Source organism: Excalfactoria chinensis, chromosome 6, assembly GCF_039878825.1.
Source record: "Excalfactoria chinensis isolate bCotChi1 chromosome 6, bCotChi1.hap2, whole genome shotgun sequence".
Classification (NCBI taxonomy): Eukaryota; Metazoa; Chordata; class Aves; order Galliformes; family Phasianidae; genus Excalfactoria; species Excalfactoria chinensis.
This window is the reverse complement of record NC_092830.1, coordinates 34,654,229-34,672,187: the sequence shown is the minus strand read 5'-3', so window position 1 is coordinate 34,672,187 and position 17,959 is coordinate 34,654,229. Positions and strand designations below refer to the sequence as shown.

Here is a 17,959-nt window from a genome sequence, read left to right as displayed (position 1 = left end):
AAATCCTCTTGGCTTGCTGACAGCCTGCTCTGTGGGGCTCACATCGCTGTGCGTGCAGACAGTGCTCTGAGTTTCCTTTGGCTGTCACTGAGATGTTCCCAGAGCATCAGCCCATTGCTCACCTGCACTGCTCTGAGGTCTTGGGGGGAAGGTCTGCTTCTGCCCTGGCACTAATGATGTGGTCAGCTCTCCTCCTTAATGAGTGTAAATTGTAGAAAGAGCAGAGAACGTTACAAATTAAAATACAACTTGGTATGCAGTCTTGATGTTTGTAAGCTTTTCAAAGGCATTTGTCTTCAGCTTTATGAGAAATATGAACGCTTGATTCCTGTGCAAGAAAAGCCAGCCTTCTCCCCAACCCCAATTAGTTGTATCTATTGCTCTGGGTGGATGAAAAAGTTTTACAATTAATTTCACAGAACACATCACAGTTCCTATGGTGTATCACTTGCACCTCTGCCTTAGAATAGCAGTGCATGGCAATGGCACTGCAGACCTCACAGCACTGGCCCCAGGCTACCAAAACTCCTGGCTCAGCTCTAGCCAAGCATTCATGCTGGTGTGTCCCTCCTCTTGTCCCATGTCCCTTGGCTGGTGACCCCTTTGGCTTCTCTTTGTGACTGGCCACTACTGCAGCTGTGATTCAGACCTCAGCCCTGCAAACAGCAATTGCTGCCGAGCTCCTCACTGCCCAGATTGTGCTATTCTCACCAGTAACACTTTTAGAAGTGCCCCCACTGAGTATCCATTATCTCTAGCAATTCTGAATACAGAGTTGAGCAGTATTATCAACCGTAGACAAAAATTGACTTAACTCACAGCTGAATATAGATGTTAAAGGGAATGACAAGTAAGACTCGTGTGTAAACTGCAAAAATTGCATCTACATGTTAATTTAGAAGAGTTTTGAATTAAAATGCTCCAGAGAAAGCAGGAAAGTCAGTAGTCAATCTCATTCCCTTTATATTGGCTGCAACAACAATGGGCAGTGAGCAAGGCCAGCTGCTGGGCATGTTTGGTTCATGCATCCCCATGTAAAGCTTTGCTCACAGTCTCTATTCCAGAATACAGCATAACAGGTAAGGACACCAGCCTGAAATCCTCCTTCAGCCATAGCCAACACGTGGTGCTTCATAGGGAAGCAAGAGAACATCTGCTGTGCTTCAGCAGTGCAAGTTGTGTGTGGATAAAGGAGAACTTTTGACTCCTACAGTGTTCATCTTTGGACCAAAAAAAGAGTAATTCTTGTTTATTTACCTTCTCTGCACAGGGAATAAAGATATTAGTGGTTCAAGCCCCACAGAAGCACTCTGGTAATCGACTTTGTTTAACTCATTAATGAACAAAGTATCTGGGGGAATATCACAGTCAGAGATAGGGAAATGTTGGCAATATTTGTTTAACTTGGCTTTTAGGAAACAAACAAACAAACCATATCATAAAGTTGGGTTGAAGCAGTGATGGAGCACCTGGTGGTAAGGCAGGGCCAACTCAGAGGAGCTCAGGTGCACGCAATACAGCTGAGTGTCCAGAAGGCCTGGAGCCAGGATCCACCCCTTCCCAGCCCTCATTTAAGAGCTGGCAGTGGAGGTGAAGGTTTCTGTTGCTGGAGATCCCTGCCTGTTTGTGGCCTCCTGAAGGTAAGCAGCTTTTTCCCTTCATTTTTGCAGCTGTTGCATTTGGATTTGTCTTCATCTGCTGCAACCAAAGACTTTGCTGCCCTGCTATTATTGCAGTACTTTCTGTCCCGTCACATCCTTAAACTAGTTAAACCTAGTGAAAATGGAAAGAAAAAATTATCTACTGCCATTCTCCAGGGCACATGGTTCAGCAAAATGGCCTGTGCAAACTCAGCCTTGGTCCTTCTTCTGCTACTTACCTCATTTCATAAACCACATCTTTGTATACCTGTTTTATATATAAAAGCATGGATACCATGGCTGGCAACCTGCCTTGTCCCACAGCACATTCAGAAAAGCAGTGAAAGCTGAGGTACTCTGTGTTTATCACAGGCCTCGCAAAACACACAGCTGATGTATCACCAGCCTGCAAAGTGTCCAGCTAAGTCAGGAGAGGTCAAGCAGCACTGCTTTAGTCCTATATACTGGACAGGAATGCGATCAAAGTCTGATTCCAGAAGCTATACAGCTAGCAGGCAAACCAGATGTCTAGCTAAATGTTTGGTGGGTGAAACCCTCCTGAAGAACAATTGATAACAGGACTGATGTCAGTAGACCCCAACATATTTGTGTTTTCTGTGATGACCCCATATCAGCTGAAGTCACCTTGAGCAAGGCTTTTATGGCCGTTTCTTGGCATGGAGAGCTCACGTTGTGGGAGTGATATCCGGTCGTGCATTCAGTAAAAGTTTCTGGAGATAATATGCATGTCCCAAATTTACAAGCTGTGTGTCACAGATTTCCCTTTGCCTCCCATGTAGCATTTTGCTGCTTGGCTCCCAGGAGCTCTTCTATGGCTCTGTGATTCCTGCAGCCCTTGACACCACAGCCTTTGCTATTTGCTTACTACTGTAGCACAGATATTAACCTCAATTTCTCTCATCTTCAAACACTGAGGAGCTCCCAAACCAGCTTCTTAAGTTAATCATCATGTTTTCTTCTCCTTATAATACCACGTGATGCATGTAATTAAAAATGTGGCATTTCATGGGGCTTAGGCATGTCATGACAGTACAGAGTGATTCAGTGGGTGTTCAGGCTTTTTCACCCAGCAATCTCTGATACATTGAAATACTATCAAAGACATTTTGCCTGTGTATAAATCCAATACAAATGAAATATACCTTTAAAAGTCTCACTGCTGATCCATTGTGGTAGCTTTTAACCACAGAGCTTGTTCTGGTGCTGTTATTTGAAGTAGTGATTTCATTTCTCTTTCCTTTTTCATAATGAGAGTATATATGAAGATGCATGGACTTAACAAAGCAGGGACCTCACAAGACATTGGGTTCTGCATCTGTGGCTCCTGAAGTACCTGGCACAGTGCACTGCGAGTCAGACAAGGTGAACTCTTGTCCTCTCAGGTAAGGTCACTCCTTAGTGCTGTGCTGACACCTCTTGGTGTGTGTTTGTGCACAAACACTGGCTGCCAGCTCTTATGAGTGGCTGGGCCCTGTGGGGTTGTGCAGGGGTAGAATTATGATGTGAGCTTCCAAGCTCTTATGATAAAGTGCAACCAGATGTTCAGGGCTCGGTTCTGAGATCAGCCTAATTGACAAGAGGTTCATTCTTGTTACGCAGCTGTGTGTTCCTATGACAGTTAGTCGCCAGCTTGGTTAGTTTTTGAATGTCTGAAGAGCGGGTTAAGCAGTTTCCAGAATGTCTCTTCCAAAAGTCACTGTCAGGATGCAATCCAAGTTGGAGTTGGTAGAAATTCAGAAGGTTTGCAGGACCAAATCAGAGTACTTTGGTACAAGGAGGAAGCAAGCTCACGTGAGGCACTTGAAAGCCTGAATTCCAGTATCCTTTGGGTTTGTTTTGGTTTACTTTTTCTCCTTGTGTTAGGAACTGCCTTTTGTCAGGGTCTTGTGGACTCTTGCTGTACTTGTAGATCTCACACTTAGACATCATGCATGTGATTACCTACAGATTCTAGAAATAGACTATCATTCACCCTTAAGCCTAGGTTTCACATGCAGATAACATCACATCTCCTTTGCGGAAGGCTCTGGACATAAGCATCAATAAGTTGCAGAGGGAAATAACTGAATAGAAGTTCAAGCATATGGAAAAAATGCCTAACAGAAGACAGTGACTGTTCTAATTCCATAGTTCAGTAATCCATGTTGTCATCTAAGGAATTATTGTTAGAATCTTTGTAACATATTACAAGCAAAGTGGGGAAGGCTCTGTAGCTCAGGGTCCATCTTGCAGTGGGTCTATCATCTCCAAGGTTCACTCATGGCACTTTAAGCTGGGTTAGGGGGCATCCACCTGACAAAAACAGCACTGATTTTGAAGGGGCAGTGCTATGTTCTTCTAAATTATCTTGGAAGAAATGAACTAAAAAAGAAACCTCTAACTGAGCTTGAAAGGCAATTGTGTTTTGCATGAATTGCAGTCTGTTGTTTCTATGTTCTGACATGCTTCAACGTATAAGCTCTTAGTTGTGCTGCCGGAAAGACTGAACTTTCTGGTCCCACAAGAAATGTGGAATCCTGCTGGCAGTAAACAACCAGAACAACACAACCATGGGCTGTAGGAAGCAGTTCTTATATACCAGGTCCTCTCAGGGATTAATATGAATTTCAGATCTTAATGATGGAAGTGAAAGATGGAAGTGTACATGTAGAACAATTCATGAAATAGCTTGTATTCATTGCTACCTTATAGTAAATGAAAAAGAAGGGGTGCAGCTTACCCTTGTTGCTTTCCTAGACTTAGGGAGGGTGGGACTGTGTCTGTTAGCACTATTAGTTTTAGCTAATAATGGGCTTACTCCTTGAGCCTCATGCCTTGGAAGAACTGCAAGCCCAGCCTGCTGCCTGGTGTAGGTTGTGTTCTATGGTAACACTTCCTCTGAGCCAAGTGATGCACTACCATCACCACCACCACCACCAAGGAATGGGTTGGAAAGCTATCATTCCACTTGTGCTTCCCATGGGCCACCATATTCCACCTGGAGAGCTTGTGCAGCCTCACCCATGTGGGAGGCCAGAAGCAGTTCAAGGGTACAAGAATACAGGCCCTACCTCAGCAGAAGAAAATAATGATAATAACTGGGATGCAGTTCCTCAGTCTCTTCACATGCTTAATTCCCAATGACTTCAATGAGCAATTCTGCCAGAGAGAGAGCTGCGGAATTACTCCTAACGACTGGCATGACTTAACTTGTTCCTTCATGTGACTTTGTGGTTTACATATATGTCAAACAGTATTTTCTGGATACGCAGAATGAATATAATAACCTCCTTCCTCAAGTAGGTCAAGATTTTCATCTTTTCTGTAGGGCAGATTGTTGAGAAATGTGGAAATTTCTTGTCTTCTATTTTTTTTGAGGGTTTTGGTTATATCATGTGGAGTCCTTTAGGTACCTGCAGGTAACTAAATAGCGCTCATTAAGCTTCTGCTGCTTTTTGATTATCATTTATTCCTAATGACAAGGAAACACTACGTCTGGCTTACAGCAACTGCTTTAAGATCTATGGGGACAGCTACTGCTGTGAAAAATGTGAACAATTTATAATATCCAAGTGATAAAGTTTATAGGAGAAAAATGGGTATTATTTTTTTTAGTGTCTCGACTGTGAGTGCCTAAAATGAAGAAGGAAAGGAAGCAGTTCACAGCAGAACCGCAGTGATCCAACACAAACTGCCATCAAGCTTATGCAGTGTAGGGGTTTGAAGCGGATGTTAAACAGCTATGCTCCAGTTGAGAGTTACTTTGTACTTGTATGGTTTTATCTTGAAGACAACCTATGCCAGCTTCAGAAAACCAAGAACATTTGCATTTAGCATGTAGGCTTTCTGTATTACATCTGTATTTATGCACATAAGCCTTTCCCCTCCCCCTTCTATCAGGCTTGGTAAAATCCATAAGGAAGCGAGTCCTTTCTTGCTTCAGGGCTGTTTGTGAGTCTCTCCAGTTCAGACGTGAATGCGTTGTAGTGTTTGCTTGGGTACATAATCCTTGCTATCTGGGGAGCGAGGCTGGATTCATGCCCTTTTTTCCCCCTTACACCAAACAACTGCAGCAAAATACAACAATTGGCCCATTGCTTTTCTTTCCCACCTCAGAACTGAAGACGTTCTACATGTGTTAGGGATTCAATTGCTCCTAGCTGGGCTGCTAGCAGGCTGAAGGGGCAGCTCAGCGTGGTATAACCGTGTATTCATTGAGCAGCTGTGATTGTGAAACGCGTTGTGCAATTTAGCACCGACGGCATGAGCTTGTTGGGTGGAAGGATTTATGCATAGAGCTGAGTTAATAAGAGGAGTTAATAAGAGGCAGAACTGAGCTCGGTTGTAGCTGCAGATGCTTATGGGGGAGAGCAGCACTGCCTGCCCTGCATGGAGCTGTATGCACACTGGGAACGTTTCCTCCGAGGGCATTCCTCTGCCATCTCAGCTGTTCGCATAGGAGATGTGACAGCGTTCCAACATTATTGGGCTGTTTATATGCAGTTAAAACGATACGCAAATTCAGTGTGCCGTCAATCCCACTCCATCACGATTTCTCAGTGGAAAAACCAAACTCCTGCCCGGCACCAACAGGCTTATGAGGGATATGTATGGCTATTAAAGCGTATCTGCGGGTCATTGCGGAAGCCCAGATGCTCTGGGGTTGATCCGGGCCGGCCCGCATCGCCCCGGGCCAGGACAGCCGAACGAGGCCGCCCCGAGCGGAGCTGGCAGTGGGAGGGACTTGCTGAGGGGGTTGTGCCGGCTTAGCGCTCCGATTGGCTGAGCGAAGGGAGTTCTCGCCGCTCGACCAATAGGAGGCGGGAGAGTAGGGTGCGGTGGCGAAGGGGAGCCAATGAGCGGCGGGCAGGTAGGGTGTGACGCTGGGCGGTGAGGCGCAGTGACAGCTGCCGCAGGCGGCCTCCGCCTCTTCGCCGCGGGCTCCGGGCCGAGTAGCAGCACCAACAGCAGCAGCGGCGGCGGCAGCAGCAGGTACCGCGCAACGGGGCGGCCCGGTGTTTATCCTCCTTCCTTCAGGCATCACCTCACTCAAGGCACCGGCGGGACAGCGAGGGGAGGTTGGGTGGGGCGGGGAGCGGGGTCGCGGCCTGCCTGGTCCGTGCGCGGCGTGCTGAGGGCCGCCCTCGGTGCCGGCTATGGGGGTGTCGAGCGGAGGGCAGCGGGGCCTTGATGAAGGTTTTCTGCCTGGAAAGAAGTAGAAGAACCACCTCAGGCTGGTAGTCTGCATGCAGCAAGGCAACCCTCTGTTACAAGGCAGAGCGTCGTTTCCTTCCAGCTCTCCTTTTAGCTGTATCTGGAAAGCATCCCAAGCTAGAGCAGCTTATCGGGGAATTAGCTGCTGTGCCATGGAGGCGTGTCAGGGGCAGGCTGGTGCAGACCAATGGCGTTGAGGGAGCTCAGCTGGTTGTAGTTGTGGCAGTGCTGCTGAGCTAAGCTTCTGCCAGAAACCTTGGATGCAGAAGCATTGGTCTCTTTTTTTGTATGTGTTTTTTTTGTTGTATGTTTATAATTTGTGAATATGGTCTTGAAGTATTAACACACAAATAGCTAATACTTAACAGGACTGGGGATAGCTGGTAAAACGCCCTAGGCTGAGGTTCCCCTGCTGGAACAGAGGGTGCTGACTCTTCCCAGAGACTCAAATGATCCAGTGAAGCTTGAAAATGTTCCGGCTTTGCTGGGAAGTGAGAAGCAGCAGTGTAATATTAGAGGATACTGCTGAAAAAACCAGTGCCTGTTTAAGCTGACACATCCAGGATGCGTTCTTTTACCAAAATAAACTTAGAATAAGCCTGTGGCTTAATATTTCTGTCTCTGCAGGCAGCCTGAAACAACAGTCTGCTTGTGTAAACTACCTCCCTGTTCTCCTTTTAAATATTTCATATAGCTCTTTTGGTTAGGCTTTGCAGTGTGCTTTCACTGTTAGGTGGTGAGTCAGTCTTGATGTTACTTAGAAAGCTTGTTAGTTTGCTATGGAGTCTGCTACAGAGGAGGCTGAGTTGGATAATCAGGGAGCTTGTTGTTATAATCTTCACTGCTATCCTACCCTTGCCAGTTTGAAAGTGTGATGTGCACAGCTACCACCCTCAGCTCTGGCCACTTGTGGTCTTGCTAAAGTGATCACCTTTGCTTTGATGGTTGTCTGCTGTCCCCAGTGCCACTCTTGAGCTGCTTTTGCTTCTCTTCTCTGGGCCCATTCTATATCTTTACATTGACTGGGGTGAAGACATCAGTCCTATCAGTCTAACTTTCTGATCGTTTCCCTGCTCTACTAATTGTAGCTTATACTAATGTAGTCAGAAGTTAAGACAGAAAGGAAAAGAATGCTGCTATAGGTAAGATTATGTGGCTAGCTCATACCCTTCCATTGTTGAACAGTTTTCTTACTGTTACAGTACATGAAAATAGGGAAGAACCCAAAGCTGAGCTTGAAGCCAGTACTGTTATATGAGATTTCTTGGTTGAAATGCACAAGAGTTGAGAAACCTGTATTTCTGGCAATAAAACCACTTTAATCACGTCATATGTTTGTTCTGAAGTACCGTCAGTGCTAATAATTAACTGATTTCCTTTTTTTCCCCTCCAGATCAATTACGACATACCTGCAGTCAACAATGTTTTCCAAGCTAATCCGCTCCCCGAGCCTTGCTGTTCTCTGCAGAGGTGTTCATGCTTCACTGAGCTCTGCTACCTCCGTTGCTACAAAGAAAACTGTTCAAGGACCTCCATCTTCTGATTACATCTTCGAGCGTGAGGCAAAATATGGTGCCCACAATTACCACCCGCTGCCTGTTGCTCTGGAGAGGGGAAAAGGTCTTTTAATTTAATTTCCCTGGGCTGTGTCGATGGGGTGTGTGTGTTTGTGCAGTGACTTTGGCCCAAGCAATTTCAGAGCTTTCGGTCTGTTTTTGTTGCTTGTTTTTTTTTTGGTAGGGTGGGAGAGGTGTGCATTGCGTGACAAAAAAAGACAGCTGATTTCTAATCATAGTGCTTGATGAGGCCTTACGATGCCTTTTCATATCATGCTAAAATGATACCTAAAATGATTTATTTAAAGAGTTCTGATGTTTTCTTAGTTCAGCGTAACTCAGCAAGAACGTCTTGAGCATCTTTGTTTCTTCTGTTACCTTGTATGAAGGCTGTTAATGTGAACGTGGAAAGCTGTATTGGATCTCAATTAAGTACTGCTTACTGCTCCAGCATTACTGCTTCATTTAAATTTAACTACTACTTTATTTAAGGGGCTTATCTTCTTCTATGGGTTAAACTCTGAATCATTTTGTTATTATAGTGTGTCTCCATGCTACATGTTTTGATATTTCAGATCAGCATCTTAAGTTTTGAGGCTATGTGGGTTGTTTTTGGGTTGTTTTTTTTTATGGCCTCTGATTCTTATTAGTTTTCTTCCTTGGACCAAAACTGGGGACTTGAAGGGGAAGCAATATTCTCATGCTATGTAATAACTTAGTGGAATAGTAGCTTTCTATGGGAAACTCTTCTTGATTGCTCATTGGCACTTCTCTATTCTCCACCACCTTTTTGCTCCCAGTTTCTTTATCGATTGTATTCCAGTTAGAGTGCCTCTTGTGGTCATACCTGAGTTCTCAAGGGCATAGCAAGAGTACCATTTATGCCTGACCAGGTAGCATTGCAACTCCCAGCTTACATTATTTATTATCTCTTATTTATTTACAATTCCTTTGTTTTTCTAGGTGTTTATGTGTGGGATGTCGAAGGCAGGAAGTATTTTGACTTTCTAAGTGCTTACAGTGCTGTTAATCAAGGCCACTGTCACCCAAAGATTGTGGACGCTCTGAAAGCTCAGTCTGAAAAACTGACCCTTACATCTAGAGCATTCTATAATGATGTGCTTGGTGAATACGAGGAATTCATCACCAAGATGTTCAATTATAACAAAGTTCTTCCAATGAACACAGGTAAAAATAAGAAAAATGATGATATTTCTACTTTATTTTTCTTGCCCCTGCACTGTTTGGGCCTGCACTGATGCATTTGGTACTGCATCAATGACCTGTCTCATGTACAAGTGTGATACTGGTACCGCTTTATATTTTAGGAGTGGAAGCTGGAGAAACAGCCTGTAAGTTGGCTCGCAAGTGGGCATACACTGTGAAAGGAATTCCAAAGTACAAAGCAAAGATTATTTTTGCAGGTATGTTAAGAGCATGGTCTGAGTTGTGTATGGATTCAGGAAGCAGACAGTCCTAGACACTGGCTGTAACGCTCTCTCCTATAACTGTAGTGATTACAGCATGGTATTCTTGATGTTCCTTTTTCCTCTCAGTTAGCTAATATGTAGGACTTTAAAATCTGACCTTTGATGTTTTCTTAGTAAGCTAAGATCTCAACAGGTTCCATTGCACTCATGTATCTTTTGGTGATGATTTTGTTTAAAAACTACTGTTATGGCCACAGTAGTCTTTGCAGAACATTTAGATTCTCCAAGTGCCTCCTTCTGAGTTGTGAAATTCAGCCTTAAATATGTTCTGTTAGCGCAATATTCTGTTCAGGCTTTTTGATTTTAGACTTAAATAGTTACAGTGAGTTATAAACTGTTTCTTAAGTCTCCTTTGAGACACATGATCTGAACAGGAATGATCACAAAAGCAGGAGATATAATTTCTGTGATAAACTGATTTCAGATCTCCATTGAAGTAGATGTATCAGGAAGCAATGAGAGCAGATGTGCTCTGCCAGGAGCTGCTGGTACTGTCAGCTCATGCAAGGAGGAAGCAACACTGAGCTTAAGTCCAGGAAGGAAACCATGGCTAATGAAGTGGTTCATAACGCTTTATAAACAGCAGTTGAATATATAAAGTAGAGATTATTTGTACTACTTAACCTCTTTAGTTGTCAGAAATTGCCTAATGGCAGCCTGAAGTCAAATGGAAGCTGCATTTATCCTTTGTGCTCTTTAAACTGCTCTTTGGTTATTAAGATGCAGAGTTTCATTGGTTTTGGTTTTCAACTGTCTGTGTCCAATTAAAACTGGGTACATTTGCCATTTTTTGGTTGTAGATGAAGTATCTGTCAGCTGTCTTAAGTGAAAGTGCACTGTAGTTTTGTCAAATATTAGCTATATGTATATTTTCCTTCTTATTTAGCTGGCAACTTCTGGGGCAGAACAATGTCTGCTATATCAAGTTCTACAGACCCCTCCAGTTATGATGGATTTGGACCCTTTATGCCAGGTTTTGAATTGATCCCATACAACGACCTCCCAGCTCTTGAGGTATGTGAAATCATTTTATAGTGTCTCTTAAGTAAACAGCAAGGTAGGAAAATTAGGTTTGCAGTTTGAAACGCACACATTAAGAAGTATATATTTAGGCGTATATGAGAAATATAAATGCAAAATTACATGTGGGAAATGTGTTTGAATTCTACTTTGGTTTTGATTTAGGAGTAAAAGGAAAACCACAAGATCTGTTTCGTTCCCCTTCTTGCTTAGATGTTCAAGGTATAAATAAAGAACAGCAAATAAACTGTCAGGGAATTTGTTATACACTCACAAGGCAAAATATATTCCTAAATTGGACTTGGATTCAGAAATTGTTATATTGAATTACTTTGACAAAAATGTTATTGGTTCTTGGATTATCGAATGGCTGGAGGACTAGAATTCCCTGCAGTTGTTTGTGAGTCTTGCCAGTTTTACAGCATCCTTAAAACCATACTAGGCTGGTGATTCACTCAAATTACTGCAAGTTCTAAACCTTGTAGAGCTTGATAATGCAAGAATGTAGCCGTGGACTTTGCTTTAAGATGACAGATTTGCTCTGCAGAGGCTCTGTTCATTTTTGCTTGAGGTGAACTGGGAAAGCATTGAGTAACTGTTTGTCTTGCATGAGCTCATGTAAAACCAGATGTATTTCTGATATAATTCATGAACTGATCCCATAATCTGCTTGTCTGGCCTTGTGATTTCTAAGGTTTCTAATTCCATGAGCAAACATACCAGCTGATGTTTTGAGTCAAATTGTGACATAAAGTTCTGTTTTGGAACTTGGGTAACAGCCTGATGTGGTGACTGTTATCATCATTCAGTATTAAAACCCAGAGTTTCAGCTAGCTTTTGTTAGATGTGTTCAATTTCATGTTTGTAAATGAAACCTCTTTCTTATACATGCCATACTTACAGCGAGCACTTCAGGATCCCAACGTAGCAGCTTTCATGGTTGAACCAATTCAAGGTGAAGCAGGTGTGATCGTTCCTGACAAAGGTTACCTTACAGGAGTACGGGACCTCTGCACAAAGCACAACGTAAGGAATTCATTATAATAGAAGTCTTTGTTCTGATAGCATTCAAAGGATTCTTCCTGTAGAAGAGAATTTTTATGCTGAAGTTGTCAGTGAGAAATAGGACAGTATGTTCCACTTACTGGTTGTGATATCTCACAGTTATGTGCCTCTCCAGGAGGCATAGGGAAGGTGCAAGAAGAGTGTGCTTTGTAACACAACTAGAAAGTCTTTCACTGGCTCTGTACAGTTTTGCTAGATTGTTTCAAGTAAGGATGGGTGTGAAAACTCATTCCCTGTTACTGTGGATTTCTTTTTTTTTTCCTTTTTATCTCTGTGAAGGTTCTGTTTATTGCTGATGAAATTCAGACTGGATTAGCCAGAACAGGGAAAATGCTAGCTGTTGACCATGAAAATGTGAGACCTGACATCATTCTTCTTGGAAAGGCACTTTCTGGTGGCTTATATCCTGTGAGTAACAAAAATTGTCCGTTCTTTGAATAGTCATTTCTAACTTCCCTCGGGTTTATACATTCCCTTCAAGTATTAGAAGGCCACAATGAGTTCTCCCTGAAGCCTCCTCTTCTGCAAGCTAAACAAACCCAGTTCCCTCAACCTTTCTCCATAGGAGAGGTGCTCCAGCCCTCTGACCATCTTAGCGGCCTCCTCTGGACCTGCTCTAAGAGCTCCACATCCTTCCTGTACTGGGGGTCCCAGGCCTGGATGTAGTACTGCAGGTGGGGTCTCACGAGAGCTGAGTAGAGGGGGACAATCACCTCCCCTTCCCTGCTGGCCACTCTTAACACAGCCCAGGCATCTTTGTAGGTGTTTTGGTCCTTGTCAATCAATTGAATCAATTTGGTCTAGGTCTGTTTTCTTCAGTTTGATAAAATCAGGAAAATAAGTGTCCAATAGTCAGCCTTTTGTTCTGGCATTACCAGTCTCTATATGTGTTCTAGAGAGATGATCTCAGTCTTGCTATAATGAATTTTTTTAAAGTAATTCGCTAAAAAAGGAGGGGGGGGGTTGGGGGGGGATTAAAAACATTGTATCTACAAGTTTTGCTGAACAAATGGCATGGTTCACTTGTCTGCCATGCACACATGACCGAGTTTGTCCTCCTGGAGTGACTTCATTTCTTGCTGATTAGGCTGGAAGCTTCAACCTGCCTTGAACTGTTTTCTGGATTTCTGAGCTGTTAAACAGTGTTTTGAAACTTAAACTTGTGAAATAATATTCGCTTTTGGAGACATGCACCTCAGCTGTAGTTAGATGTTACCAGCACAGCTAAGTGTGTTTGAAAGGATTAAGCTGTTACGTGATAGTCAGATATACCCTTCTTTGCACAGAGCTAGGAATGTGAATGTAATACATTGCTATAGGATGAAAATGATCCTTTCCTGAGCCCCAAGGAAAAGTTTGCTTCAGAGGCGTTTAAGCTTACTGTTCTAAATATATATATAAATGAATTAGCTGACCTTTCTATTCTAGGTCTCAGCAGTATTATGCGATGATGAAGTTATGCTGACTATTAAGCCTGGTGAACATGGATCTACATATGGAGGAAATCCCCTAGCTTGCCGTGTTGCACTGGCAGCACTGGAGGTTCGTGTGCTTCAGTAAAGATTGAGATTCCAAAGGAGAAAGGGTGTCTTGCTGATATGATCTTTATTTAAATAACATTATTGGTTGTGCTGCCAGTAGATATCTATCTTTAGGTAGAGGTGAATGATTGGTAGTGACTGCACTGTATCACAAAAGAAGATCTTAAGTCTTGGCTGTAAATGTGCCCTAATTTCTGCCTATTTTATTGTCTTAATGATTTAAATGACAAAATAAAACTGATCTAGGGCAAGTTTATAGGTGCTTACATACATTCATAAATGGTTTCACTAATCCCACTGGAGCCTGAACAGAAGCTGGTAAGATGTCTTGTTCACATTCCACATTTTAAACACTTGATGACTGCATGATGACCAGGTTTAACGCAAGTCACTCAAGAAGCCTCATCATTGCTCAATGTATAGACCTGAGGAAGCTCACAAATTGAATCTGTAGAGGTTTCCCTTTAACTTGTTTGGAAAGAGTGAATGTTAATTGGCTTGGATTTGCTGCCATTGCATTGACACTCTGGCTTAATCAGCTTTTGTGTCTCAGCAATTGTAAGGTCATTATGTGCCATGCTGGAATAGGTGACTAAAACAAATGCAGTGCCTTTCAGTTGACTGTAGATCTGACTTTCCTTTAGGTAATCGAAGAGGAAGGCCTGGTTAAAAATGCAGAAATAATGGGTAACATCCTAAGGAATGAGCTCATGAAGACACCATCTGACATTGTAACTTGTGTCAGAGGAAGAGGACTTTTAAATGCAATTGTAATTCGGGAAACCAAAGGTAAGGGAGTAGAATTTAATGACTTGAATAATGCTCAGGCCTGATGGTAAACCTGGCACCCCACAAAGACCTTGCTATCTATCCTTTCACCTGAAGAAAACTGCTCATATCTGGAAAGCTCTCCCTATCAGAATATGGAAGATTAGCTGAGGTTCTTTGTTCCAGAATGGGTAGAGGATTACAATGAATACAGGAAGGCATAAGAAAGGAAAAGAGTTGGTGGTTGGGGACAAGTTTCTAGAGAGAAACTCTTTGACGTACATCAGAAAACGGTTTAAAAGCAAGAACTGATAATTACTATTATTTCTTTTGGTCATCATTGTGCAAAGTGACAAACTGCTGCAGAGAAGGAACAGGTGCTATTTCATTTTCTCGCTGCTAGATGGCAAGCAATTTACAGTCTGTCCCTCTGTACCACACGCTACAATTGTGCCCCTTTTTCTGCCTCAGTGTAAGTGCCTTTCCTTTAACTGCAGACTATGATGCCTGGAAGGTGTGTCTGCGGCTGCGTGATAACGGGCTCCTTGCCAAACCCACACATGGTGATATCATCCGGCTGGCCCCACCACTGGTCATTAAGGAGGACGAAATCAGAGAGTGCATCGAAATAATTCATAAGACCATTCTGTCTTTCTGAACACGTGGCTTTTAAAGCGTGTTTGTTGGCTGGCCCGAGTCGATCTGTTGAGATGTGTGTGATGGAAGCCTGTTCATCAAGCAAACATCTTAAATTCATTTCATCTAAAAGGACTTTGTTCTTTAAAATAAACAATAAAGAGGGTGGAGGGAAAAAGTATATTGATGTCTTTAAATAAAAATGGCTCTATAGAAAATAATGATTTTAAAGAGCTTCCAATCTTGGTATACTTGGAAATGAAATCGTGAGGTTCTGTTTATTTAGTTGGTGCTTATTGAACTGTTAAATCAGAATATTTGAGGGGAGACATTTGTAGAAATCTGTTTAACTCTTGAAAATCTTGGCCAAAGTTTAACATATACATTGATATATATTTTAGGAAGGATGCTTTTGAGCTCTCATAGAACTGTCCAGTCTGACATAAACTGCCATTTTCCCCTCCTGGTTTAATGTCTGTTGTGTGGAAGCACTTGCAGTTATGGCTGAATTCCTGTTTCTCATTTGTAGCTTCCAAAACATCCTAAAACTTGGTAGATTTGACTGACCAGTTGTTATACTGGTGTACAAGAGTCAGGATATATTCTGTGCATAAAGCATTTTGATTGTATTACCAGAGCTGCTGTTTTCTAGACTGGACTCAGTGTTTGGCTTTGCAGTCTTGTAAAATAGATCTCAGTATACAGATCTGTTCTCACTGTTGGCAGACTTTCTATAATCTGAATGTTTCTATTAAAACACGCCTTGCATTGAAAAGAATGTGCAATTTAAATCTGCAAAGTATTAAAAGCAGCAAGCCTCAACAGAAACTTGTGGTTGCCTCTGTCCAGGGCCACATCAAACTGCCTTCTGCAGTCTGCATTTTTCTCTGTCATTATATGGAAGCTTTTGCTGTACTTTTTTTTACCCAGGATGAGTCCTTCTGTGTTTCTGTGCCTCTTGGATCCCCAAGTATTCATGCAGCTGCTGAGATGGCTATTATTTTTTACAGTAGGTTGGCTTTTGTGTTTATCACCTAGCTGAGTTGGTTTTAGCTGAGTCTTAACCCTGATTAATGACTGTTAAAGCAAAATGATGCTTTTGCCAAGCATAGGGGTTAAATACATAGGGGTTAAATAGAGGCACATGTTGATAATTAGATGTGGTAAACAATTCTATTCTAATTTCAATGGAGTTTATAGAAGTGAGCTGATCTGCTGTTTCACATCACAGCATAGATGAGCATGTGCCTTACTTTGTACATGGATGAAATAGGACTTGCTCCGTTTGGAAAGGCCTCATTTTTGCACGGGATAGTGTGTCACCGTGGTTGTCACTCTTTGGAATAAGAATAAAGTGCAGAAAGGTGTTCCCTAGGAAGGCTTGTATTTCTGCCAGCTGTGCTTATGCAGCGTAATTGGAAAAGGATGAAATAACCGAAAGAAACTGTTATGTAAACCTCATGACTAGAATGCTTTCAGAGATCAAAAGGTAAACCTCAAAGTCCTCAGCAGCCAAAAATGTTTACTTTCACAGAGTAACAGGGCTGATAAGAACTAAAGATGTCACTGGGTCCATCCCCATACCCCAGCTATAGCTATGTCGCTGTTGGCATAAAATTGCCTGAAAGGGCTCTGGGGCAGAAGACTCCACAGTCTTTGTTTCAGTGCTTCCCTGTCCTTGCTGTCAGCAAATCCCCTACCATATTCTCCACATGTCTCTCTTGCAGCCCATTTGTACTATCTACCAGATCCACAGAGAAGAGGTTACTTTCCTTCTGCACAACAGTCTTTTACATACATAAAGATTGCTGTTACTTCTATTTCAGCCATTGCTGTTTCTCTAGTCACTTTTCTGAGAAGACAGCACTTTCTAGAGCCCTTGAATGTTCCTGCTTCTCTCCTGTGATTCACCACTCCAGCTGTTGCCCTCACTGATGCTGATCTGGTTTGTATGGCTTGTTTGCTGTACTGCAGCACACACCCCAGTATTGTGGTTTGTTTTTTCTTGCAGTGGCATAGTATTTTAATTTCTCAGCCTGTGCTCGCAGGCTCCTTTTGTGCAAATTGTTTTAAAGAACATCTTTGAAGCTGTTTTTTGCCCTTTAAGATTTCTTTAATAGGCAATAATAATGCATGTAAAACTTTGTGGTCTGATTTATTGTATTTCACCTTGTAATACTGAGAAGGTTTCTCTGGCTTTTGGTGATAATTTGAGCTCTAATTTTGTCCAGTCCACTTTCTGGTTGCAGAGTGACTAGGCCAAGTCTGCTTGGAACTTGAGGATCGTTCTCTTTCTACAGCAGACCCTTGCTGACTGGTTTCTGGGCTTTCTGTTCATCCCACGGTTCCATTTCCTCAACAAGCTTATGCAAATCAAGGTATGTAAAACCTTTCTGAAGATGAATCAAAAACTTTCTTCCTAAAAATGCAATTATTCATGACGAGGCAATTGTGGAATCTTCTGTTTTGGCCTGAAAGGTGTCAACATGGTTCCCAGTGCCACGACTGCTGTGTGGGGAAGGAAGGTATGCAGTACCTGCCCAAGCAGCTCAGGAATTTAGGAGCAGGGTTGAGGATGGTGAAGTCTGCAGAGCCTGTAGGTATGTTTGGAGCCCAAATACATGCTTTGGGGTGCCAGCCTTACACATGTTCAGTGTCAGAACAAGAACAGAATTGCATATATTGTTCAGAGAGCAGAGACTGGAACCCAGGGCTTCTCTTCCCTCACATTAACGCTGCCATCAGCCAGCTTCTGCTTCAATAACAATAAACAACATCTCAGAAGCCATCAGTGAGATAACAGGAAGAGCTGACATGGCCAAAGGAAACGTTTGAGCTCCTCCTCTTCTTGTGTGTTAAGGGGTGAGATTATAGGCTGTTAGATCATCTGCCTTTGATATGTAGCATGTGTTTTGAGGAGGAGAGGGCAGGAAAAGGGCTTACTTTTATCATGTAAAGTGCTTTTCTTTCCATTTTCTAGCAAGCATAAACTGAGATTTGGCCAGGTTTCAGTGGCACAGCTTCAACCT

The 17,959-nt window shown here is 42.7% G+C and overlaps 1 protein-coding gene across 2 annotated transcripts; it reads left to right on the top strand.

Moving 5' to 3' along the window:
* The first annotated feature begins 1,606 nt into the window (after positions 1-1,606).
* Positions 1,607-17,073, top strand: OAT (ornithine aminotransferase). Of its 2 annotated transcripts, XM_072340491.1 has the most exons (11): positions 1,607-1,640; positions 2,914-3,043; positions 8,248-8,474; positions 9,374-9,598; positions 9,739-9,834; positions 10,787-10,914; positions 11,824-11,946; positions 12,265-12,393; positions 13,414-13,527; positions 14,171-14,315; positions 14,792-17,073. In XM_072340491.1, the coding sequence occupies exons 2-11, from the start codon at positions 2,931-2,933 to the stop codon at positions 14,950-14,952; spliced, it is 1,461 nt and encodes a 486-aa protein (XP_072196592.1). In that variant the 5' UTR covers positions 1,607-1,640; positions 2,914-2,930; the 3' UTR covers positions 14,953-17,073. The 2 variants fall into 2 exon arrangements, with proteins under 2 accessions (XP_072196592.1, XP_072196593.1); XM_072340492.1 differs by lacking the exons at positions 1,607-1,640; positions 2,914-3,043 and adding an exon at positions 6,495-6,632.
* The last annotated feature ends 886 nt before the right edge of the window (positions 17,074-17,959 follow it).